The sequence below is a fragment of the Drosophila ananassae genome, chromosome 2L (assembly GCF_017639315.1).
Source record: "Drosophila ananassae strain 14024-0371.13 chromosome 2L, ASM1763931v2, whole genome shotgun sequence".
Lineage (NCBI taxonomy): Eukaryota > Metazoa > Arthropoda > Insecta > Diptera > Drosophilidae > Drosophila > Drosophila ananassae.
Genome location: NC_057927.1, coordinates 4,886,228 through 4,911,790, shown reverse-complemented (window position 1 = coordinate 4,911,790; position 25,563 = coordinate 4,886,228). Strand labels below are relative to the sequence as shown.

The 25,563-nt window shown below is 38.7% G+C and overlaps 5 protein-coding genes and 1 long non-coding RNA gene across 17 annotated transcripts in view; 4 read left to right on the top strand and 2 right to left on the bottom strand.

The window, feature by feature from the left end:
• Positions 1 to 462: 462 nt before the first annotated feature.
• Positions 463 to 19,184, top strand: LOC6499993 (AN1-type zinc finger protein 6). Of its 2 annotated transcripts, XM_014910820.3 has the most exons (5): positions 463 to 1,131; positions 11,335 to 11,804; positions 11,871 to 12,029; positions 14,792 to 14,981; positions 15,058 to 19,184. In XM_014910820.3, exons 2-5 carry the CDS (start codon positions 11,706 to 11,708, stop codon positions 15,204 to 15,206), a joined length of 597 nt encoding a protein of 198 aa, XP_014766306.2. In that variant the 5' UTR covers positions 463 to 1,131; positions 11,335 to 11,705; the 3' UTR covers positions 15,207 to 19,184. The 2 variants fall into 2 exon arrangements, with proteins under 2 accessions (XP_014766306.2, XP_032306544.1); XM_032450653.2 differs by lacking the exons at positions 463 to 1,131; positions 11,335 to 11,804; positions 11,871 to 12,029 and adding an exon at positions 14,032 to 14,256.
• Positions 9,381 to 11,113, bottom strand: LOC116654708. The gene is made up of 2 exons (XR_004309884.1): positions 9,966 to 11,113; positions 9,381 to 9,830 (listed from the first exon to the last, which is right to left on the bottom strand). It is a non-coding gene; the product is annotated as an uncharacterized LOC116654708 (long non-coding RNA).
• Positions 12,036 to 14,202, top strand: LOC26515242 (flocculation protein FLO11). 3 transcript variants are annotated; one of them, XM_014911920.3, is made up of 3 exons: positions 12,096 to 12,432; positions 12,627 to 13,054; positions 13,156 to 14,202. In XM_014911920.3, the coding sequence occupies exons 2-3, from the start codon at positions 12,748 to 12,750 to the stop codon at positions 14,064 to 14,066; spliced, it is 1,218 nt and encodes a 405-aa protein (XP_014767406.1). In that variant the 5' UTR covers positions 12,096 to 12,432; positions 12,627 to 12,747; the 3' UTR covers positions 14,067 to 14,202. The 3 variants fall into 3 exon arrangements, 2 of the variants coding, with proteins under 2 accessions (XP_014767406.1, XP_044570202.1); XR_004309879.2 differs by lacking the exon at positions 12,627 to 13,054 and having other exon boundaries at positions 12,036 to 12,432; positions 13,156 to 13,286; XM_044714267.1 differs by lacking the exon at positions 12,096 to 12,432 and having other exon boundaries at positions 12,477 to 13,054.
• A 1,153-nt stretch (positions 19,185 to 20,337) lies between the features above and the next one.
• On the top strand, positions 20,338 to 21,978 carry LOC6499994 (phosphotriesterase-related protein). The gene is made up of 5 exons (XM_001953430.4): positions 20,338 to 20,390; positions 20,453 to 20,965; positions 21,021 to 21,185; positions 21,256 to 21,473; positions 21,535 to 21,978. The coding sequence occupies exons 1-5, from the start codon at positions 20,372 to 20,374 to the stop codon at positions 21,670 to 21,672; spliced, it is 1,053 nt and encodes a 350-aa protein (XP_001953466.1). The 5' UTR covers positions 20,338 to 20,371; the 3' UTR covers positions 21,673 to 21,978.
• Positions 21,979 to 22,295: 317 nt separating this feature from the next.
• LOC6499995 (L-threonine ammonia-lyase) lies at positions 22,296 to 24,874 on the top strand. The gene is made up of 5 exons (XM_001953429.4): positions 22,296 to 22,631; positions 22,698 to 22,768; positions 23,503 to 23,953; positions 24,021 to 24,313; positions 24,372 to 24,874. The coding sequence occupies exons 1-5, from the start codon at positions 22,371 to 22,373 to the stop codon at positions 24,721 to 24,723; spliced, it is 1,428 nt and encodes a 475-aa protein (XP_001953465.1). The 5' UTR covers positions 22,296 to 22,370; the 3' UTR covers positions 24,724 to 24,874.
• LOC6500553 (tyrosine-protein kinase Fer) overlaps positions 24,729 to 25,563 on the bottom strand; it is a 27,812-nt gene continuing 26,977 nt past the window's right edge. For 7 of the 9 annotated variants that reach the window (XM_044714248.1, XM_001953428.4, XM_044714251.1 and 4 more), the window contains one exon: positions 24,729 to 25,534. In XM_044714248.1, the coding sequence (XP_044570183.1) occupies positions 25,383 to 25,534 (152 nt within the window). In that variant the 3' untranslated portion in view covers positions 24,729 to 25,382. Of the gene's footprint in view, positions 25,538 to 25,563 lie in introns of all 9 variants that reach the window. The other 2 variants (XM_032450618.2, XM_044714253.1) reach the window with 1 other exon arrangement.

Here is a 25,563-nt window from a genome sequence, read left to right as displayed (position 1 = left end):
GTCGCCTAATTTAAAATCGGACGAGTAAACCATAAAATAGAGCCCGAGGGCCGCTGCAAATCGCGTTGTAAGCACAAACATTGGCGTTTTTGGCAGGAAATTCCGTACGGACGACCCCCCCCTTGGACGCTGCATTGGTCTTATTATTCCCCCTTCCCCAACCCTCTTATTGTGTGTGCACTTTGCACCGTCTCTGTATTCTCGGCTGTTATTTAACATTTTGGTGGATATACACATACGCATTTCGACAATCTGCTGCTCTGTCCCTCGCTTAATTTATTTCCTACTTTTGATACCCATTTTTTTCTCTTTCTCTCTCACTCTGTTCGTTAGCGATTTCTTTTTGAACCCTCGTCCCCACACCCCCTCTTATCTAAAAAACAAAAAAAAAACTCTTAGCTGATTTCACCATACATAGTTAACAGAGCTGGTTTACCAAATTCACCACGGGTGCAAACGAACAACGCCACGAAAATTTCGCCTCTGCCTTCGTGTGTAATTGTGCTTGGGAACTCGTCGGCTGGTCTGAAAAACTCTCGGTTGGAAACACTCGATTGGGAATTGGTGGTCTCACTTAATTTTCTGTGCTTGGAGACTTCACTTCGCGTTTGGAGGATCAGATCCACGTTTATTCCGTCAGGCGACTTGCTAAATAAAAAAAAAAAATTAAATAAATTAATCGACACGCGCTCCCCTCCATCTCTTCTCTCGCCCGCTCGTTATATTGTTGCGTCGGTGTGTGTGCCGCGATTAATAATTAAATTAAATAAAAAAAAAAGGAAAATTTTCCAGCATTTTGAAGCTGGGAAATCGCAGGACGCAGCTACACTGCACTGCGCGTCGTGTGTGAAATTTTATTTAAAAAAAAAAAGCCAAGTCCTGGTCTAATCCACAAACCGAATAATAAAAAAAAAATATAAAAAAAAATAAAGCCTTGGAAAAACAACTGCGTCGTGCACCATTTTGTGATATATTATTTGCCCCCCCCTCCCTGTGCAATTCTCTAAAGTTAAAATAATTACTAGCAATTGGTTTCTGCGGAAGCCATCATCGACAAAATTCAACAACTGTGATTCCAAACTCTGAGTTTTTGTTTCAAACTCGTAAAATTCTCATCAGAAAAACTGAAAAGTAAGTCGAATTATGACAAAAAAAAAAAAAATAAAATTGTGGAAAAAAAAATAAATTATTTCATTTTCCCCTTCGCCTACGTTGCCTTTTCACCACAATATTGCAACTCCCCACGGTCGCTCTCCACCACGACACACCAATACACACAGCATGCCTACGTCACATGTGCGCTCGTGTGTGTGTCGCGAGCGTTGCCATGTCGCGCGAAGTACGAAAAATAAAGGAAAAACAAATAAATATGAGTTAGAAAGACAAAAGCAGAAACACGTACAGAACTCCAAATACCCTTGAAGACAATAAAAAAAATATCAATAACTTATGGCCAAATGCAAACGAAGGACGTACGCTGCTGATAAGTGAAAAGAAAAGAAATAACTGATAGTACTCCCTTATCGCTTAATTTAAATAACATTTTCCGCATTATCGCGGTGACTGAAATTATTTCTTTATCTGAAAGAGTGACTCACTCTGTATAGCGTAGATCCGACCCGTATATTGAAGAGTATTCGGCCGAGATTCTTATCGGCAGCTGCATAGGGGTGCTGTGCAGGTAGGGTGACAACCCTGTCTAATCGCATATGAGGGCGGCCCAGCTGATATGTCATATATATATATTTTTTTTTATCACAGATTGTTGTTGTTTCCTTTTTTGCATTTTCTTGATGAGTCATCATCAGTTTTCACAAAAACTTCCAGCTCACCTTGTAACAATTGCTGATTGTGTTTCCACTTTTATATTTTTTTGCATCCCACACGTGTCGTTTTTTATTGGGAGACTAATCGGGAGTTGTAGAGTTTTTTCTTCTTTTTTTTTTTCCTCCAACATAGCCCAAGTCCGCTCGGCTAGGCACGTTTTCTGACATGCACATACTAAGTTTCCACACGTCGGCACTCACAATCACTTATGCTTCGAAGAACGAGTACTTCTAGCTACCCTGTAGCTAAATAATACAGAGAGTCCATCAGTTTTATATACAATTTGGCGGAGATAAGAGCCAATACCAAACACTTGAGTACATTTTGGCAAAAAAAAACGCTGCTTGGAAGGCTTTATCACGCAAGTGATTCATGAACAGAGTGGAGAGAGTGCCAGCTCGATACTATATTCGAATTCGAATGAAAAGTGTTTGTTTGTAGAACTTTCCCGATCCCCGATTCCGATCCGGAATGACTAATCCCCTCAGTCAATTTAAAATTCTAGTCAACACGTGTCATTCTTGCTAATTTTTCTAAAATTTAAAAACAAGGTTTCTTTTTTTTTAAGTTTTTTTAGTCAGAAAAAATATTTGTTTTGATGACTTGGAGAAACGGCTTAAAAAAAGTTAATAAACATAAAAACAAACAAAATGTTTTGATCATCAGCATATATTTCAAAGTACAGCTGTGTTCAGATTTATAGAGCTATATAATAATAATAATTTGGATAATTAATTAAAGGAAAAAAATATAAAATATAAAGAAATTATAATTATTATAATAATTATTGAAAAATTAAATAAAACTATAAAAAATATATATATATAATTTTGACCTCTACTGTACTTGTTTTTTTTTTAAGCCTTTTATTTCATTCAACTTCTATATATAATATAATAATAATTATGATAATTAATTTAAAAAAAAATATATATAATAAAATATAAAGAAATTATAATTATCATAATAGTTATTAAAAACTTAAATAAAAATTTTCTAAAAAAATCTAAAATTTTTACCTCTACTGTACTTGTTTTTTTTTACGCCTTTTATTTCATTCAACGTCTGCTTTTTATATTTTTTTTTTTGTCTATTTTTTATATAAACAACTGAAACTGATAAGCGAGAGACGTCGCCGTCGCCGTCGCCGTCTGCGTCTGACGTTGAACGCGTGAACGGCCGCGGCCTCATTTTCAGTTGGTTCGGGTTTGTTTATAGGTCGCGTGTAAATGGATGCCTCAGTACCACCACCACCCACCCACTCACTCACCCAACCACCCACCCGCCAACCATATGGCCCGGCCCCGCCCCTCTGACCGATCCTCGTTTTTTTTTTTTTTCTGTTCGCTTTTCGGCCCGTTTTCGAAATCTTTGTTGTGTGGAGCAGAAGAGGAGGGCTATTTTTAGGTACTCCTAATCCCCTATACTTGATCTTCTTTTTGTGTCTCTCTCTCTTGTTTCTTGTCTCTCTGTTTTTTATTTTTTTTAAGTTATGCAATTTTTTGTTGTCACTGTTGGGGGAACAGACTGTACCTTCTCTATAAGTATGTAAAAATATCTAAAATTGAACCTTTTTTTTTGACAATTATCTTGATGGAATGATATGGAAATTAATCATCAATCACTTCAATTTCTGATGCATATTTTATCCCCAGATCTCTAGAAATTCCCGAATTCTCAAGAAATCTCGAATATATAAATAAATTTCTGTTTTTTTTGTTTATTTTCTGGCAGAAAAAGTCTGAAAAACAAACGAAAATAGCCCAATAAATAAAATTCTCTTGTATTTAGGTCAAAATAATAAAATCTATTCCCCTTTATTTTTTTTCAATTACGAAAATCCTTGGTGATGTCCTTCAAAACTCTTTTTTTTTGCAAAAATATTATAATTTTAATATCATTTTAATTTCCTGGCTCGACTTGTCTTCTGGTATATGAGGAAACCACAAAAACGAATAAACAAGAAAATAATACAAAACAAAAAAAAAACATATAATCGAACCACAAAGAGAAAAGACAAAAAAAAAATAAATAAAAATAAAAGCCACCAACTGGCTCACCTTGTGGTCGAGCCACAAATTTTCTTTCCAACATCGATTTTCCCAATGCGCCGACTAACCTTTTCCGATGCCCTCCCCCTACTACCCCTCGCATTCCCCAACATTTGTTATCTGGTCCTTTATGGCTTTTAGTTTTTTATTTTCAATTTTCTCTTTTTTTGGGAATCGATTGGACTCACATTTAAGTTTTTCTTCGAAAAAGAAAAAAATAATAATGATAAAAATAAAAAAAAAATAATCTAAAAGGGATAAAATATGGGTGGAATATCAATTATAATTTTTTTATTATAATTATATTATTTTTTTTTTTTAATATTTCCCTTTTAAGCTAAGCCCCAACACTGGAAGAGGCTTCTTCGCGCATATTCACCACATCTGGCAACCATGGCGACCGTGCCGTTGCCGTTAACTTGCCCCCCCTGCTTCACCCACCCCCCACACAACCGTTAGCCAGACAAAATGAAAAGCGAAACTTGGCCCAGCCTTTTCTTTTGTGTTTCCTTCGTTTCCTTGGCGGCTGCTGCTGCTGCTGCTGGCGCTGCCTCGCCCTGTTGGCGCGCTCGCTCTTGCTCCCTATTGACTTCTTTGTCTTCAGTGGACTTTCAGTTCATTGCCTTTCCTGGCAGAAGAAAAGAAGAAGAAAAGGAGGAGGAGGAGATGCCAAGAAAGGAAAGCAATCGCCGAATTAGTAAAAATGCATAAATCAATAAAATCAACGATGCACTCTGCTGTTTAATGTAAAAAGCAACTGCCACCGCCCAAAAACAAAGTCATCATCTTGATTCTGACTCAGCTGCTGCAGCAGCTTCTCTCAGTTACTTATCCCCCCACCCCTCAGCTGGCAAAGTTCAAGCGCCAACGGCAAAGTTCAATAGCACAAAATGGCAGTTAAAACAGTAGAAATGGCAGATTACAGTGAAAGCACTCTATAAAAGAAAATAAAATTAAATAAAATAATAATAATAATAATAATAATAAAGAGATGAAATATATAGAGAGATGATATATTAAATAAAAATAATTATAAAATTATATATGCATAGTTTGTTCATCTATAGAATCTCTACTGTATCTTCAACTATCGTATGTAGATCCATCTCTATCTGAAGGCTTCCGCATCTGTCATTGTTTTGCTTTTGTTTTCGCATTTTCCGTCGACTTGTTCCGTCATGTCTGTCAGTCTCTCAGTTGGAGTGACCACAGTGAAGCCTCCTCTCTCTCTAGCAGAGTCTTTGAACGGCCTTCGGTTGGGGTTTCTTCTACACTTCTCTTATTTTTACCTTACTTTGTGTTTGTTTTTTGTTGCTCCTTTGTGCACTTACTTTTTTTTTTTTTTTTTTTTTTTTTGTGAATTCTATAAAACTGGATTCTTTTCGGCAATCTGTTGTGCGGATTGTGGTTGGGATTGTTGGAACTTCACACAGAGCCAGTGGCAGAGGAGGCTCCATGTTCCAAGTTCCAAGTGTCTGGCTTCAGTGATTTGATTAGCCCATAAAGCCAAGACTTCGAGGTACAGTGAACACCACTCGGAGTTCAGGTTTTGTTTACTAATTCGCTCATTTGTTTCGTCATTTATTCTCACTGCTCTGCTCGGCTTGCCCAACATCCGCACCAATTTCCCTTTTGGTACTTATTTTAGCCCGCATTTTCACACTGTAACCATAATTGGTGGAACAATAGGTTGACATTCAATAGAGTTAAGTGAAAATAAAGATTAGGAAACTATTGTATAATAATAAATAAATAATAGAACTAGATTTTTAGATGAGGGTATACATTTTTATAGATTCTTTATTATAACTATTATTTTATTGCAATTCTTCTGACTTCTTTGCTTTTTAGTTCCACTTCCCATGCTGATTTATTTTGTTTCATAGAATATTTCCCACTCTTTTACATTGTTGAACCCCTGCAGAGTATCTGGCTCCCCCCCTTAAGAAGATCTTTAACTAAAAAGAGAGAAAAAAGTCATCATATTTAATAAAATATCATAAATAGTTATATAAAAAATAAACAAACGTAAAATTAAATATTTAATAAAACATAAAAATTTAATTTCAAAAATATGAAATTTTATTCTTTTTTATATCCTTAATCCTTAAAAATTTCTTTCAATGTATATCCACTGTAAGTAGGGAATATCCCACCAAGAGAGAGAGCAAGACATACGAGCTACTCATGTGGGGACGAACTTGCTCATCTGGAGAGTTTCATATTTCATTTTCCCATGCGATTTTCATTAATCTTCAAGTGCGTGTATGAGTGCGTACGAGTGTGAACTGAAAATACAAGAAAAAAACAAATTCAGGGATTAGGTGAGAGGGGTTCTGCCCCTCAGGAAGTGCCATGTACAGTACATATATACGACTGACAGCCATTGTAACTGCACACCTTGCTATTTGCTTTATTTTTTTTTTTTTCTTCTTTTTTTTTACCTGTAGCAGGCACAGTGAGAGACGTAGTGGAAGACACAAAAAGGAGCATCGGAAAGGAAGGAAAGAGAGCAAAAGTTGTGGTGACTTTCGCTATTCGAAGAGTGGAGTTTTGCACCATGCTGCTCCCTCCTCCCCTCCAATCTTCAATCTTCAATCTCCTCCACCTGCCTGCCTGGCTGGCACTCTTTTTTCTTCTTCATTCTTCCTCCTGCCCCCCCCCCCCTCTTGTCTTTCTCCTTTCGGGCCAACGCCTGCTCCTTTTATTTTTATTTTTATGGCCTTTGGCTGCTGTTGCTGCACACTTACTGGCGCATAATTCATAAAAAAAGTGGTCTGCTGTGTGTTCGTACGGCTCAAGTGAATTATTGGCGCTCGTAAATTCTTATAAATGAATATTTTTTTCCTCTTTTTTTTATAATATATGTATGACCACTGGGTAGTGTTCTTGCGAGTAAGAGGAAAAAAAATACGAGTTTGTTCTGGTAGAATGCAATTTTTGCTCACTGTAGGTTCTCATACTAATTAATTATTCGGTCTGGGGAAAAATAAATCCAATTAATGTCAATAGGTTAGCATAAATTGTTCTTGAACTAAAAATCTATTAACATTTGACATAAATTTTCTGAAAAATGACTTAAACTCTTGAACAAACATGTAAAAACATGAATAAATGATGCCTGCCAGCCAGTGTTTGAAAAGTCTGTTTCAAAGTGCTCTCTCTTTGCTTTTGTTCCTACGGGACTAATGACTTTGTCGTTTCTTTGTCTCCGACTCCTTTCCATTATTGACTTTTGTGTGCCAGCCGAACAAAGGCGAAAATGGAATTGGAGATCGAAAGTGAGATGGGGGACGACCCGATAGGTAAATATCAAGTCTGGCTTCGATAACGATTGTCGTTGTGGGTCTCCACTTGAATGCGACAATCTCTCTGTGTGTGTGTGTGTGTGTGTGTGTGTGTGTGTATTTGTTGACTTCTCTTTTCTGTCTTTGTCTCCCAGGGTTCAAGGTGAAATCAGTTCAAGTCCCCAGGGCAGCCTGTCCTGTCGTCCTGTCTGTTCCTGCCAAGCAGGCGATCAGTTTACAGTCAAACATCCCTACAACGAACAGTGCCGAGTTGAAATTTCAAAAAAAAAAGTAAGAATAATATCAGATTTTTTTTTTCTTTATAAATACTTGTTTATTTGTAACCCTCTTGTCCTGCTCTTTCTTTTAAGGATACATTGTCCTTTTACTAAAAAAAAAAAAAGAAATAAACAATTCAATAGATGGGTTTTCAACCCTCCTGGCACTGGCACTCACATCCAGATCTGAGCCATGTGTATCCCGAGTTTTTTGACCTATCGCACTCCCTCCCTCCCTACCTCCCTCCCGGTGTGTGTGTAATTCTGAACAGGTGTTTCCCAGCGTTTCTCCCCCCCCCAAGTGCTTCGTTCGATTTTAATTTTTTTCGGGTTGCGGTTTTGTTTGTTTGTCGGATGTGCGCACATCATACATGTTTTTTTAATCCTAGCCCCGCCCCGATGTCTGGGATCAGCCTTGTTTCTTTTATTTTTTTAAAAATAATTTTTGCAACAAAATCGCCGGTCTGGAGATCATTTATTATGAGACTTCTCTGCTCATATGATTCCTCGCCTCGCCTGCCGTTCGTAGTTTGTAATTTATTTTGATTAATGATGGGCGGCAACTCACGCTCCCATCCCTGACTTGGACTGGTCTCTTCAGCTTTCCGTTAGGTTGATTTTTTTGTTCTCTCCTTCGCCTTCAACTCTAATTTTAAACCAATTCCTCCATAGGCACGCTCTACGTTCTGTCTTTTTGTAGATAATTGTGTATCTGCAAGATTGATTGATTTTTTAAGATACAAAAATGAGATATAATAGATCTAAAATGCACTCTTTCGGATTAAGACCACCGGAAGTTGGCGCATTCTTCAGAAGACGACGTCATGCTCGGACATGCTACGTTCGACTCTCCACTCGAGCAGCCATCTTGGCTTGTTCTCTCCACTCTCCACTCTACCTCTATGTCTGTTATGCTTCCCTGCTCCTTTCGCGCACATTTCAATAAAGTTTATTAATTCACGGCGCGACGAGACGAAGCCTGATGTTGTCTCTTTGTTGCATTTCATCAGCATATGTTGTTGTTGTTCGGCTTACTCGCTCATTAATATGCAAATGTGAGTCAGCGGTTGCTGCTGCTGCGTGAGTTCTTGTTTCCTACCTTCCCTACCCTTTCCATCATCATCATCATCTCCGCTTTGGGGCTGCCTTCCTCTTGTAAACTTCAGTCTTTGAATGCAGGTCATCAGCACATTAACCTGTATGTGTATGTGTGTGTGTGTGTGTGTGTTTGTAATTTGTTTACTGTTGTTTGTCCATTTTTTTTTTTTTATCAATTTTATCATCAGTTTGTAATTGAAGAAGGAAGGGTATATGGTAGTCGACTATAGGATACCCTACACCAAGACATTTATTAAATAAAATAATGAATTAAAATCTATAAATAAAATGAAATATAGATAATAATACTATTTAGTTACTCAATGAATATGCATAATACTAGAGCATTTCATTAAAGCCTGTTATCGCCCCAGACTTGCATAATACTGCCTTTTTGCAATTTTGCAACCATGCGCCAATTTTTTTCCCTTTCTTGCTAATTGTTTCGCACTTAGCACTGTATTTTGTTTTCTTTTTTTTTTGTATTATTTCGCTTATGCAACTCATACAAGTGCGCATTTTGCCAGAAACTATGAATTCTTGGATGATTAAACCGCAGAAGTGTCGAGAAAGCTTGGCATATAGTGCTGACTGATTATGACGTCACGCGCCTGACTCTCCTGATGTCGTCATAAAGCTGGCCCGAAAGAATCATATGATTTCCTATTTGCTTTAATGGCCAACACTTTAGCGTACGAGAAAACACACGCTCACTCGCTCGCTCGTCAGATAACAAAACGAAATCGCTTAAAAATAGCAGAGGTCGTCGGATGGGTGGATAGAGGGATAGAGGGAAGAAGAGGCGGCGAGCACAAAACAAAATAAATAAACTCAATACATATGCATCAGCTTTTTATTCTTGTTTATTTCGTAGAAAAAAACAAAATAAATTCTGCCACAGCAGCCGCGCGTGCTTGTTGACGTATGTATGTACGTATGTATATAAGATGTACATACACACATGCATACATATATATATATAGAGAGAGCCAAATAGAGAGCTTCTCATCACTTGTGCCTCCTTGGTTTGACTGCCAATTGTTGTGTGGGGAATTTTTTTTTTCCTTTTGTTGTTGACATTTTGATTAGCCCACCTCCTGACTGTTGTGGTGGTGGTGTGTATACTGCAGAGAGAGGATGGTGGGTTGGTTGGGGGATCGGGATGCCAGAGTGACAGACAGCTGTTTTGGCCTCACAATTAAATGACAACAGCAGGAAATCCACCAAACATTCGTACAAACATGTTTTGTACATTGCACTCGGGTTTCTTTGTAGTAGCAGCGCAGCTCCTATAAATCAAAATAAATTTTATACGCCAGCCACAACTCGAACAATTTGCGTAGAAAAAGGAAAAGCAAAAAAAACAAAATTATTTATTGCTATTCGCTCCTCGTAGCAGGGCTTATAAATACTGATGTACATACATGCCAAGCAAAATGTACATATGTAAGTTTTTAAATGCAATGCCAATGTAAACACATGCAGCAACTGCGACGCGACAGCGACGCCTTGCCTCGCCTCCATATGTCAACTTATACCCCCCATTCTCCCCCACCATCCATCCTGTTAGTCAGGCCACAAACTCACCACTGCCATGTTGTGCTCTCTTGTGCTGAGCACAAAAAAAAAAAAACTCCCCATGCTACGTTGTAAATGTAAAAGTCGCTGAGGCCATTGGTGGCTGCTCGTGTTGCCTCTGTATCTGTATTGGGTAAAAGTTTTGTGGTGTAGGCCATACAGTTGTTGTGCAACGTAGGGAACCCCCCTTCTAACATTATAGCCATTTAGTGTGTAATTCCCTACCAGGCCTACCAGGCTTAACAGCTACAGCGCAGCTTAGTTTTCCACCACTAAGGTCAAATTTGTATTACAGAACGCAAACACTCACACATACACATACACAATGGAGCGTGTGCCCATTTTGATTCGGCCCCCAGGCCCCAAGCTCCAGCTCCAGCGTCGCATTGAAAATAACAGTAAATCTTATTGTGTTTGTTCTCCTTTTCTCTCTCTCTCTCTTTCTCGCCCTTTTCCTTTCCTTTCCCTTGGCTGGCCATGTAACTGATGGTTCAATCTCCACCTTGGTGCTTTGTGGAACTGTTGTTGGTGGATGGCTTTTACCATTTTGCCATTACGCTTTTCCTGTGCTTCTACACAGGGAGAAATCTGCACTCTTTTATTAGAATTTAATACGAAATTACACAGTACATAACTCCCTCTCTCTCTCTCTGTGTCAGTGATGGACGTGCGAGAAAGTAACTCGATACAGATCTCGATAACTGGGATTAATCGATTGTCATAAAAACAATTGGATGGATATTCGGGGAATAATAAACATTATTATGGTAAACCGTTAGGTGTGACTGCTTTAAATTCATTAAACATAAAACCAAACTCGTTTGGGTTACTACCTCTTACTACTACCACTTACTACTCACTCTCGGATTCTGCTTTGGTGGGAAAACTGGTTTAGGCCCGACTTGCTGCTGCTCTCTCCTTCTCTCTCTCTCGCTCTCTATTGATAGTGTATCTGGATGTGTGTATGTGTTTGTTAGTGATATGCTTGACAGCCTTGAAGAGAGCAAGCGGAGAAGGAGATAAAAAAAAAAACAACATAGTCTTACTTGTAATGTTGCCTTGTTTGTTGTTGCAACATATTTATTTTTTTACTTCTGCGTCGTAAACCAACTATATTTGGTATAATAAAATATGAATATTAAATTTATTAATTTTTTTTAACATATATTAAAATTATTAATTAATTTTTCCTCTATTTTTTATCTATTTTTTTAGCGTGCACCGCCATTAATTTGCTGCAGTCACGAAGCGAAAAACAAGCATAGCTTAATAATTGGACGAACTGATTAAACAACAGTTAAAACAACGGCGCGGATCAACAGTTGATAGTTTCTGGTTGCTGGTTGCAAGTTGCGCGTTGCACGTTGCCCGTTGCCGATTGCACGCTTCCACGACTGAGAAATAGCAGGAAGGAAAGGAGTAGTAGTCCCGAGTCACTGCAGGAAGCAGACGAAACTTCGCTGGGCGAAAGTAAAAAAAAAGCGGATAAGCAAATCGCAGATCGCAACTCGCAACTCGCGAATCGCGATTTAAACAAAGAAACCGCACACACACACACACACATACCTAACACAGGCGCCTTAGCCATGGAACGTGAATCCAATCCAATGCAACCCATGTGCCGCTCCGGTTGCGGCTTCTATGGTAACCCAGCCACAGATGGTCTCTGCTCCGTATGCTACAAGGTAAGATGCTAAAATATATCAAATAATATATAAATTTAATTTGAAATTAAATTTGAATTTTTGCAGGACTCGCTTAGGAAAAAGCAACAGCCACCTGTGAGCAGCACACCTGTCTCAGTTCCAAGCCCACAACCTAGCCCCACATTCAGTCCGGCCATTGCAATCACCAACACCGCACAGCCCACAGTCACCAGCTTACAACAGCCACACAACGATGTCAAAGAGGTATGTGCGACATGACATGGTGGTCATTCAGACACTATCCTTCATCCTCCTCGACTGCTGCTCTACTCGATCTGCCAACGAAACACATAAAAATTTAAACCTAAATAGGCTTAGAATTAGATGCTTAGTTTAGTGTAGGCTTTGGTGTTCAGTCAGTCACAATTTCTTTTGTTTTTCGGACATAAATTCAGTGTAATCTTAAGTGAAATTGTTGAAACAATTCGTTGTATGTGTGAAAAGTAGGGGAAGTCGGTTGAAAAGTTGACCTGCGCTTTCGAATTTCGATTTGATCTGTATATACTCTGTGTGTATAAATTGTGTTGTACGTCGGTGTTGCAATTGTGTGTGTTGTTAACCTGATGTGCTAATAATAATTGGTTAGACTGTATCATCCGTAAAGCAGGTAATGTCCACTTATCCCCTGGGGGGATCCAAAAACACACAAACTTTCCATCCAGACAGGGATTTCTTAGAGTTTAGAGGGGTTTTCATTTGATTTTGTATCCCAACTTGTGTCAGAATTAATATAGGAATATTTTTTGAAAGCCTCTCTGTCTAAGGCACCCCTGTATCCATCAAATTACCGTTTCATTCTAGTGTCAGACACCCTGAAATATTCATTCGGCATTTGTTAGGCAAACCATTCGGCTCGGATCCTAAATTTCCGGTTCAAAAAAATCAAAAATTTTTCAAAATTTCAAATCCATAGTCCGCCGAGATGGTTCTATATAGTGCCACATCGCAAAGAATATCCGGTCGCGTCTCATCTATCGCCTCTAAAAATCGAAATGATGTCGTCGTCCACCCGTCCCCGGCCAATGAAGCATCCGTACCCGTTGTTCCTACTGCGGTCCGTACCAAACGGAAACGTAATTCGATCGCTAGCGGTGCTAAGCGATCGGTTGCGGGTGCATTGTCGACCGCCATGGGCGGACCGGCGGTAGCCGGGTCTCAGCTGGGTATCGGTGGTCTGGTCACTACTACTATTCCAACACCAACAACAACAACAACGGCTATTCCAAAGGGTACTGATGATTGCTCTTACTGGGTCTATCGGCGTCGCCCAGGCGCACTAACCTCCTTTCCCACCTACACTTCTCTCCTTCACTTCGATGCCATGTTGCAGCTCAAACAGGAGCCGCCGCCTCAGTCGTCCATTTCCATCCAGTGCCGCCGCCACGCCCACTTCGCAAGGCAACAAACTCCGCCGCCGCCGCCGCCGCTTCTAGACTTGCTGCCAAGGTGTCTGGTGCCGAGACAGCAGTTTCTGCTGTCCAAGAATCCTTACCAATCGCAGGATCCGGCTCGGTTTCAACAACAGGAACAGCTGGCCTCCACAACTATCCACCAGCCATAAAGAAGAGTTCGCTGTCCACACGCAAAGTGGGCGGTGGCAAGGCGACAGAGTCCAGTAGCGTTAAGAGGCGCGTCAAATTCTCGGCGAATGTCCACACATATCCATCTAACACTAGCACTAAGAAATCAGCTCGGATCGGCGAACTACAGTTGAAGAAGCGCACCAAGAAACTGAAACGCAATCGATCCCGTAGAGAAGGTGGTGCGGGTCCATTACTGGCGGCTGTTACCAACGATACCACGGCTAGCATCTCCCAGGAAATTCCACCCAAGCCAATCACTATCGGTGGCATTGAGGATCCGTTGAAAACTCCTCGAATTCTCCGGCTGAACGTTGTGGGAAAGCCAAAACCGAAGAAGATTACGGGTAAAGCAGCTCTAGCGGAAGCCCTGCGCCGGAAGGCGTTATCGGAAAAGGCCACAAAGAGTGCTCCGACCAGGAACCGGGTCAAGAGTGTCAAGGCCAAGGCAAAGGTAGCGGCAGCAGCGGCGGCGGCAGCGGTGGCCAGTAAGTCTGGAGCCAGTGCCTCTAGCTCCCAGTTGGTGGAGAAACCGAAGGCAGCAGCGGTTGTAACGCCGCGCAAGAAGGCGACCGGATTGGCCAGGAAAGCAACAACTACCTCGATAGCCGGTACTCCGTTGGTCCATGAGCGGCAGAGCCATGGAAAAGTCAGAAGCTGAGGGTGGCGATCAGCCGGAGAATCCTGGCGAGAAGGAGCAGACGCAGTCGCCGAAGCGTGAGAAGCGCCGCTTTGAGGCTGTATCATCGCCGAAGGTGTCGGTTGATGGTGGTGACGAAGGAGGAGCATCTAATCTGTCGGACGATGTCGGTGGTGCAACTGCTGAGGAGGGGTCAGCAGCCAAGAAGCGGGTAAACCTTATTACACCACACCACCACCCCACCCTGTTGTTCCCCCCCTCCCCCCACTTCCTCTGCTCTCTATCGTTCAGCTATTGGTTGGGAAATTTATTTTTTTTTTTGGCGGTGCGCCCATGCCGCACACTAGGCGACCGCCAAAAATGCCAAAAAAAAAAGACAATATACTATAATACAGCAACCGAACGTCTTGATGAAAGAGTCTAAAATCATTTTCACTAATAAACCAAAAAATAAGAAAAGAAAATACATGTTCTAAAGAAAAAATACCTTCAAGGCTTTTGAAATGCAGTTCGAGGAGGAGGACGAGAATGTACAGTTGCGTTCGAAATGGTAGTGACATAAACTATAAACTATATTTAATAGATTTCTGAAAAAATAAAAATTAAATTAGTTATTTAATATTTGATAAATTAAATATTCGATCGCATTTGTGCAATCTCGTTGAAGGGAAAATATGACATTGGCTTTAAATGTCATTTGGATTGTGAATTTTGACTAAAATTTCCCTTTGAAAATTTCCCTTTAGAAAATCACCGAAGAAGCCGCCGCTGCTGCCAAAGTCAATAGCGAAGCCATCACATCGGCGACCGGTCCAAATACTTCCACACAAGCAGCCGCCTCCGCCAATGAGGACGACAAGGACAAGGAAGACGATAAGGATGCCAAAAAGAAGAAGAATCGATGTGGTGAATGCCGCAAGAAGGTTGGCCTGACCGGTAAGAGGAGGGATTTTATTTTATTTTTTTTTTAACATTTTCCAACACTATAATTTAATTTGTTTTTTTCTTGTAGGTTTCCAGTGTCGTTGCGGCGGTCTGTACTGCGCCGTGCACCGTTATTCTGATAAACATAACTGCACATTCGATTACAGAGAGCATGGCGCACAAGAGATCCGACGCAATAATCCCGTTGTCGTTGGCGAGAAAATTCAAAAGATTTGAATTTTGATATTGTGCCAGTAACAGTAACAGTAAACAGTAAACAGTAGCCGTAGAATGATAATAACCAACCTACCCATCATAAGAGTATAATATATATGCTACAACAACAACAATATGAGCAGCAACGGAGCATTAAAAAAAAAACACACCAAAACACACACACTCATACACAACACAAACACACACACACTCCTCACACACACAAGAAAACACAGAGAGTAATACTATAAAATCGATATAAAAACTGTAATTGTAATGTAATTATAATGTAAACAGCAAAAAACAAGCAACAATAGTACAGAGAAACGATAACCAAAAACCCCGCAAAAATACAACAACAACTGGAACAACAATTTCGATGCTCAACAACGTCGTCAGCGAGCAACACACATATGAGAGGCGGAAGGAGCAACAGGTAGCAGCAGCAGCAGCAGCAGCAGCAGCATCATCATCAACCAGTAGTAGTTACATGCAACATGCAACATACATGCAGCGGAAAGCAACCAGACAGCGTTCGTCAGCAGTTAACAAACATCTTGAACCAGACGCGTAACAGCGTTAGCAAGTGAAACAACAATTGTTGCATCAGTTTGTTGCATCAACAACAACAAACAACATCAGCAGGTGCAGCAGCGACAACATCCGCGCAGGAACTTCTGGACTGATTTTGGAAAATATTCGCTTAAAAACCGTCGCAGCCACCGCCGCCGCCGCCGCCTATTCGCCTAAACGTTGAAAATGTTTTGTTAATTCAAAAATACAATTTAAAATTGTTTGTATTCAATTAGAAAAAACACACACACACACACCCAACCAACACAACACACCGCCACAATTACAATTGCAACGACAACAAGCACACAACTAAAAAAAAAAAACCATTGTTTCAAGTTACATACAACGCAAAAAAACCTTTTAAGTAAGACGATGTGTGTCATTTGTTTTTGTAATATGTTGGAGTGTATTAAATAAAAAAAAAAAAATCAAAAACGAAAATAATAAGAAAATTAATGCTAAAAAAAAGCCAAGAAATGGATAAGAAATTTAACAACAAACCCAAATTCACATACAAAACCAAGAAACCAACTCTTTCTCAATTCTTAATTATCAGCTACTAATGAAAGTATAAAAAACAAAAAACAAAAATATATATTAATTAATTATGTATATGTATTAAAAGAAAAAAAAAACAAAAAAAAATTTGCAAAATTAAGCGTAAAAAAACAAAAACCCTCACCACAAAAAAAAAATGTAAAAAAACAAAAAACATTAAGAAATGAAACCAAGAATAACGCAATTGTGTAGAAGAGATCCTTTAACAATTTGCTTTGAGCCACGACCACTTTAAGGATAATGGGGCGAAAGTTTCGAGCGAGAGAAAGAGAAAGAAAAACGTTTAGAGGGAGAAAGAGAGAGAGAGAGAGAAGCGCGTGTAGTGTAAAGCAACTTGGAGCATAGAGCTCCTCCTATACATAGAAATATATATATATATAATTATGATTAATTAGTGAATCAAAGCAGGCGAATGCGAATGCAGTGCAAGCGGCGTTTTTTTCTTCGTTTAATATTTGCCTCCCCCCGCCCCCACCTCCCTGTCCCCCTGTCTAACATAAAATTGAATTGATTTTGATTTTTGATTTTTCGATGAATTACATATATATATATGAGTAATATTAACTAAATCTGCGTCTATATATGGTAGGATATGTAAAATGGTGTGCCGCATACACACGCGTATCATTTTCTTTTTTTTTTTTTGGGTAAAAAACAAAAAAAAACCAGATTACAAAAAAAAATCCACACATATTCTATATATATATAGGGATAACAAAAAAGAAAATTTAACAAAAAATGGCAACAGCAAAAAAAAAAAAATGCAAAAAATACAATAAATATATATGGTTCGTCTTTAGGTTTTTATTGCTTTAAGCGTTATTTAGTTTTTCTTTGTTTGTATTAAAAAAAAAAACACATGCGTACACAACAAAACCTTTTAATTTTTGCTTTCTTCATTTTGTAGTACATAATTTAAAATTTTATTCAAACCAAGTACATCTATGCAAATAAATTTAAATGTAGACATAAATTGTGTTGTTAACCCCTAAAACAAAAATATACAAAATACAAAAAATTTAACAAAAAAAAAAATCAAACAAAAATTTAAGTAAAACTAAACTTATCTATAACCAAAAGGAAATGTTGCAATAAATTTTGATTCTATTATTAAAAAAAAAAAAAACAAAATGTTCACACGACCAACAACTCCTATATGCATATTTGGCACAGAACTGAATAAAATCGTTTCGCAGCAGGTGCAAATAAAAGCTCGCCTTAAACCAGAGTTCTATCTGTCAGATGATGATGGTTTGCGATTGTCCTGGGAGAGTCCCCTGATTATTTGGAGGCATTTCTATTAACGATTCGATGGAGTCGGAATCTCGGGGGCAACAAGGGTCACTTACTGATTAGAGAGATTCCTGAGAGCTCACTTAGCTCACTGGAAAGCGCAATCCCACAATAGTCAAAAGTCCAACCATATGGTGTGTTTAGTGAAAAACAATTCAACTGTACAAAAATCAGAATTCTATAAATGAACTTCAATATAATTTTTAAACTCAAGAGATGCAAACTATTTGTGCAAAATATAAATCGCAACTGAAAAACTTTAATCTATAACTAAAAAACAAAAAAAACAAGAACAGCAAAATGTCATTTTAATTTTAATTTTTCCACAATAATACATAAATTAAATCTTTACATATACGTATATCATAATTTTATTCATTAATGGCTTAAAAATTAATTAGTAAAATTGTATGCACACACAGAACACAGAAAATGGGGAGAATTCAAAAAAATATATATGGAACAAGTTTAAAGTTTAAACACGTTTAAAAACATTTAAAACTGATTTAATATCTTTGTATGCACGGAAGTTGGTTAAGAATTAAAAAATAAAATACAGTTTAAATTGATTTAAATTTTAAAACAATGCAAATAAGTTCTTTATTCTTTGCATAGTTGTAGTTTTCATTTTTACAATAATTTTTAAATGCTTTAGTGTGCTTTTAGTTGAAATTTTGTTTATAAATATATATATATATATATTTAAAGAACGATTTAAAAGTGAAAAGGCAAATAATAAGTATAATTAAGCTGAACAAGCTTTTATGAGTAATAACAAGCAGCAGCGTTAATTCTAGTAATTCTACTAATATTACCAAAATAAATATTATTTTTGTTGTGTGCACCTCTTAGTCACTTTTGCGCTTATAAGCTTAACAAACATACAAAAACACAACACGATCCCTAGACCGACCGCCCGTCCCTCCCCAAATATAATAATCCCTATCCCCCCAGATCTTTATCCGCTAAAATTGATTTGTTTTAATTAATTTCTTTGCTATTGCTAGCCGAATTCGATGTTTGTTTGATTCTTACTTTTGGATATATGAAATGTAAAGTGTTTTGTTTAAATCAGAAATGGAAACGAAACGAAATTAGTCGATATAAGCGTATGAATGGGATATACTGAACTTGAATGCATCCAATATCTAAAAAAAAAATCTTATGCATATATAAATATTGTACTAATGTGTAATTGTAATTAAAAACAAAAAACGACGACGACGAAGGGGAGAATATTTGCAGCCAGATGGGGTAATAAGTGGGGAAAAACAGTGAACATATATTTAACACAGAAATGGTAAAGCTAGAAAATCTAAATAGAAATAGATATACATATATATACCTATATATGAGCCTCAGATCTGGGCGTATATAAGAGCAACAACTATTTTAATTAAACTTAAACAAATGCATAAACAAATACAATAAACTAGAAGATACAAGAGCAACCACAACAAATTTGAAAGCGACACGTAACGTAACAAAAGAGAACAATATAAACTTCAAAATTTATATATATCTATCTCGATAATGTTCAATAAAAAGCGATTAAATGATTTTTAAAAACAATTGCATGTTTTACTTATTTTTTTATTGATTATTTTTGCTTGGAGAACTGTTCGGCAGAGGTTCTTGTTTGCTTTAAAAAAAGAAGAAACCGAATCCCATTTAAGGCCCCAGCCAAGCCACGGTGCTAATTAGTATAGACAAAGTTGAAGGGCGTAAAATGGTTTAAAAATATAATGATTTTGGGATATGTTTCAGAATGGTTTGTTCGCTCTTCATGCAATAGTTATGTATAACCTAAATGAAAGTCACAGCAAGTGTTCAAAAGTAAAACTCAGTAACTACCTAAACACAACAATTAAATAATAAACATTTTTGTGTGCTTTTTCGTTATGATAATTTAAAAAAAAAAAACAAACAACAAATATTTAACCAATTAATAATGATCGCAAAAACAATAATAATATTTTGATCATTCGACAATTAAAAAACTGCAAAAAAACTCTCTAAAAACGAATTGTAAACCCAACACAGACGTCGATATAAAGAACAGAACAATTACAATATTTGGCAGATTCGTCGCGAATGGTACATAAATCAATGATGAATGCTTAGATCTAAGTGAAATTGAACAGAAATATATATATATATATACAAGATATAAAAGTTAAAAAGAGAACAGCAGCAATGTCGTAAAAATAACAGATAAAAATGTATCTTAAGAAAATGAGTATATATATAGACTATATATACACGCATATGTGTATCTGATAAATGAGAAATCGCTAAAACTGATAAACTTAAACCTAAGTAAAATTAAAAAGAAAATACAAAACACGGAAAGAAATGGAACTAATAAAGAGAATTATTCTGAGAAATATAAGAATGTGCTTTTTAATAAAAAAAGGGGGAGGGTTGGTTTTTTGGGGATCACCTGATCCTATTTAGCATTATGACTTCGAATTGACTTTAATTTTATTCAATAAGAGCTAATGGATGCGATCAACAAATTAAAGCAGTCGCTAATGCATCCCTCAGCAAATGCAATCTCTGATTGTGCGCAATAAAAAGATATAGATATAGATAAGAAGCCCGAGGGGATCCAAGCCACGTTAACTCCACAATAAACTCGGTTCTTGGCTCTCCAAGATCAGTTGTCCACGGGCTTTTGTGGCGATAGCATCGCATGCCGAGTGCTTGAGAACTAAATAAATTTATTAAAAATTCAAAACTTGACACACTTTACGAACATGTCAACCGTACAGACCGGTGAGAACAAGATAAGAGCGAATCTTGGGCCTTATCTCAGTAATTTTCCACTACTATTTCAGTTCTGGGGTCTATTACCCCTAACCTCTTGGGTCGTACTTTGACCCACGAGCATGTGGCTCTCGATTTCGAGCACTTTTACCGGCCACCTCCTCCGGACTTCGAGAGTGAACTGAAGGCCAAGATCAGTATGTCCACTCTGGGGTATGTGCGATTGTATCCCTATTCCAGCAAGGAGAACGTCCGTTTCTACGACGAGGAAGCTCTGGAGGCGGCCAAAAAGGATATTCTTCTGTACAAGAAGCATGGTGGTGGCAGTATTGTGGAAAATAGCAGCTATGGTCTGAAGCGCAATCTGGAGATCATTGTGGAGCTGGCCAAGAGCACTGGTGTGCATTTTATTGCCGGAACTGGACACTACATCCATGCCATGCAGGATGCCAGGAACGCCAGCTTAACTGTGGAGCAGTTGAGTGACTTGTACTCCAAGGACATCATTACTGGCCTGGAGGTCAACGGAAAAATGGTCAAGTGCGGCTTCATAGGCGAGGTGGCCAGTGTTTATCCAATCCATGGTAAATGTTAATTTTTATTACTTTTACTTTTTAGTAATTTTTTTTTTTTTTTAAGATTTTGAGAAGCATTGCATTAAGGCTGCTGGAGAGATTCAAGAGGTTCTGGGCTGTGGTGTCTCCATGCATCCACATCGCGTTACCAAAGCCCCCTTCGAGATCATGAGACTCTATCTGGAGGCGGGTGGACGTGCTGACAAGTGTGTGATGTCTCACTTGGATCGTAAGTAGTATTAATATAGTTGTCATATGCCCTATAATCCTATAATCCCTCTGATTCTCTCCCATCATAGGCACTATTTTCGACGTTGATGAGCTTCTGGAGTTTGCCAAGCTGGGCTGCTATATCCAGTATGATCTTTTTGGAACCGAATGCTCCTTCTATCAGCTAAATACCAGCGTGGATATGATCTCTGATGGACAGCGCATCGATAATCTGATGAAGCTAATCAACGAGGGATTGGTGGACAAGTTGCTCATGTCCCACGACATCCACACCAAACATCGATTGGTTTGTCTAAAATTAGCTTAATAATATTTTTTGTTTTTTGTAAATATAATTTTATTTTTAGACATCCTATGGCGGTCATGGCTATCATCATATCTACACCAACATCCTGCCACGGATGTTCGCTCGCGGAGTTACTGTGGAGCAAGTGGAGCAAATGACAGTGACGAATCCGGCCAATTGGCTGGCCTTTAATCCCTAGATCCTTTTTTGTTATTTTGGTTCTGACATCTCTTATCGTTTGTTTTACCGTGGATTAGATAAGGCTTGTTATTTTGGCAATAATACTGGGTCTACCCAACATACATACCCATTGCCACCTTATCGCTATGTTTATTGCTCTGAAGACAATTTTTGGGGGCTCGTGCGGGATGTTCCAAAGTTCTTCAGAAATTAAAGCTCATAAAAGTTTTGTTTACAAATAATATACTCTATATATATTTAGATATTTAAATCGATTGTATTAAAATAAAATGGAATATTTCTAGAACTGAAATATTTAAAAAAAACTTTCCATTGTATTCCCACTAATCTCTTATTGATTTTGACCCGCATTCGAGACAAGTTCTTTCGATTGGTCTTCAAATCGAGAGGAATTGAAGAGTTTCGATGATATTTCGAAAAAAAATAGAAAAAATAGGTACAAACGAAACGTTATCGTTGTTTTTGTTTCGCTGGCGGTTCCTCTTATCAGCCCGTCGTCAGGCCAGGCCCCATAAAGTGACCAGCCCGCAATTGAAACGCAAAGGTGGCGTTTTTACGACTCCCAGTTCGTTAATAGAGCCTCCTCATCGACTCTCCTATAAATACCAGTTCCGACATTTGTCGCAGTTAACAGTATTTGGTGAACGGTGATCGACGGCAGTCCCAGGAGAACCGGAGGATTTCATTCAACTAACCATGTCCCAGTCAGCAAAAGCGGAATTACCCAAAGAAGCAACAAATGGCTCGGGAAACCCCAGTCCATCAGTTCCCAAAACAAATGGCTCCGCTGTCAATGTAAAGCTGGAAGCCCTGAAGCGTCCCAGACATGTTTCCGGTGGCGTTGAGGAAATCGTAGATCCCTTCTGCGATCCGGAGCGGCCACAGCGGATCTCCTTCCATGATGTCACCTCGGCTGCATTTTTAATTAAAGGCGGTGTGGAACGCACACCTTGTCCGGTATTTAAATATTATATATATTAAAGATTTTTATAATAATTTTTATATATTTAAAATTAATTTCAGAAATCTACCTCTTCGGATCTATATGGCATGGAATTGTATTTGAAAAAGGACTTCCTACAGTACACTGGCAGGTTAGTCAACAAGTTTTAAAAAATTATGTATAATTGGAAAGAAAAAATTTTATGGATTTGAAAGCTTAAAGTTTAAACTATTATTTATTATAATTAAAGTAAAAAAAACATTTTGGGATATGACGACATTATTTATGGGGAAAGATCCATAAAATCATGATAGCATTTGATAAGAAAGGTTAATTTTAGACTTGTTAGTATGTTATCCAAGTTATCGCTTTCCTTTCCAGTTTTTTTTTTTAATTTCATCATTAATAGAGCTTTTTAATAACTTTGAATATAAAATATTAAATCTGAGTGTTAAAAAAAGACAATCTATTAATAATATATAGATTTTTCCCCCTCCATTTATTAACAACAGAGAATAAAAGTGCAAAGTGCACTTTTCTGATCGGCATCATTTTTGTTTATAATGATTTATTAATTATAGAATGTACTATATATTAATCAATATTGTCTGGGAGACAATTTTTCCGTCTACTGATTAAAAATCTTTCGATCTTTGCCTTTCCTACGACGTTGTTTGTTGACAGTTGAATAATTTTTTTTATGCGCGCGACGGCTCTATTATTACGACAAAATTTTGGTGATAATTTTCGGCAGAAAATAATCCGATAAGATAGCCCTTAATTGGCTGATATGGTTCGATGGCTCTAATTAATAACTGTTGCTAATTGATATTTAATATTTGTGATCGACATGTGACTGACACACTCCATTCATTCGTCCGACAGCTTCAAGGAGCGTGGAGCTCGCTACGCCCTCCTCTCCCTGACCGAGGAGCAGAAGCGGACCGGAGTGATCAGTGCCTCCCTGGGGAATCACGCCCAGGCCCTGAGCTACCATGGCTGGAAGCTGAACATTCCAGTGACAGTGGTGATGCCTAAGGCGGCGCCCATCATGAAGATCCAAAAGTGCAGGAACTACAAGGCCCGGGTCATCGTCGAGGGCAATGACATGGGTGAGGCCAAGTCCCTGGCAATGCGAATGTCCCGGGAGGAGGGACTCCTCTACGTGAATGGTTACGATCATCCCCACATCATGGCCGGGCAGGGAACTATCGGTCTGGAGATTCTGGAGCAAGTTCCCAACCCGGATGCCGTGATTGTGCCAGTGGGCGGTGGTGGCCTCATAGCTGGCATTGCCACAGCAGTGAAGGCCTTGTCCCCCAAAACAAAGATTATTGTGGGTATCATATTTTATAATTAGTTCCAATTAGTGCCCAAAAATAAATTAATACTTTTGTTTCCAGGGCGTGGAGTCGGAGAAGTGCGCCAGCTTCACCCGAGCCATGGAGAACAATGGCCCCATTAGCACGCCCATTAAAAATACGCTGGCCGATGGCCTGGCCGTCCCGAAAGTGGGTTACAATGCCTACGCCACGGCCATGCCCCTGATCGATCGCATGGTGGTGGTCAAGGAGGAGTGGATTGCCGTGGCCATTCTCCGTCTGGTGGAGGAGGAGAAGTGCGTGGTGGAAGGTGCTGGCGGTGCAGGACTAGCTGCTATTTTGGCAGGTCATCTGGAAGAGCTAAAGGGCAAGAAGTGAGTACTAAAGTTAATCCTAATTATTTTATATAATAATAATATTTTTCCCCTAAAGAGTTGTGGTGCTGCTCTGTGGTGGCAACATAGACACCACTGTTTTTGGGCGCTGTCTGGAGCGAGGCTTGGCCGCCGAGGGTCGCCTGGTGAAGTTCAATGTGGAGGTCAGCGATCGTCCTGGCGGCATCAACGACCTGTGTGCCCTGCTGGTCCGCGTGGGTGTCTCCATCAAGGACATCATGCACGAGCGAGCCTGGCTCCGGGATGTGTACACCGTGGAGGTGAAGGTCGTGTGTGAGACCGTGGACTGGACACACAGTCTGCAGCTGAAAAATGAGCTGAAGAAGTTCTACACCAAAGTGAACTTCTCGGACGTGCCCCTGGCCCTGGGCGATAGTGCCGACTCATAGAACAGTTCTGTAGTCCTTGTATATAGTACACATATGATTTTTATTCACTTCAGCAGCGCAGCAGAACTTAAAGCTTTAACTTATGGTGTAACATAATCGTAGTCGAAGTAGAAACGTAAATTAGACGTAAATAAATATACATAAAAATACAGATACAGATGCTAGAAACAAATTGACGAACGTAAGGATTGAATAATTTACAAATATTTAAGCTTTGCGCTTCGATAACTAAAATATATAAACAAAACTAAAAATATAAATTCATGGGCTTAGGCTACGATGCAGTTCTTCAAGCAAACACACATTACAAATCATTTCATTTTTGTCGTTTAGATCTTCTCGCGGTTTTTGGCACATTAAGGATTCATTACATACTTTCAGTCAAGCATACACACATAATACATATCATATCATATCGTATCGAAATTTACATTTACATGGCTAGAAAATATATATATATATATGTATGTATATGTTTCTATATAAATATCGTTTATGTGGTAAAATGTATATAAGTAAATGGTATCTCATAAATACAGGCATCTCGTTGTGAAGTCCTCGGACGTGACGTACTTTAAAAGCGCTGACTTAACCTACGTTGGAGTATGCTAAGTGTTGCAGATATACATATATTCATGCAGCTGCTAATGCACAGGATCTCAGTGGCTGTTGTCCAGGCGCAGGATAAGTGCATCGACCACATTATAGATTTCATCGAAATGCGGCCGCGACTCGGCATCGGCCGCCCAGCACTTAAGCATCAGCCTGTACATTTCCGGCGGCGTATTTTCCGGCGTTGGCATCCGATATCCTTCTGATACAAATTCCCAATTAAAATCA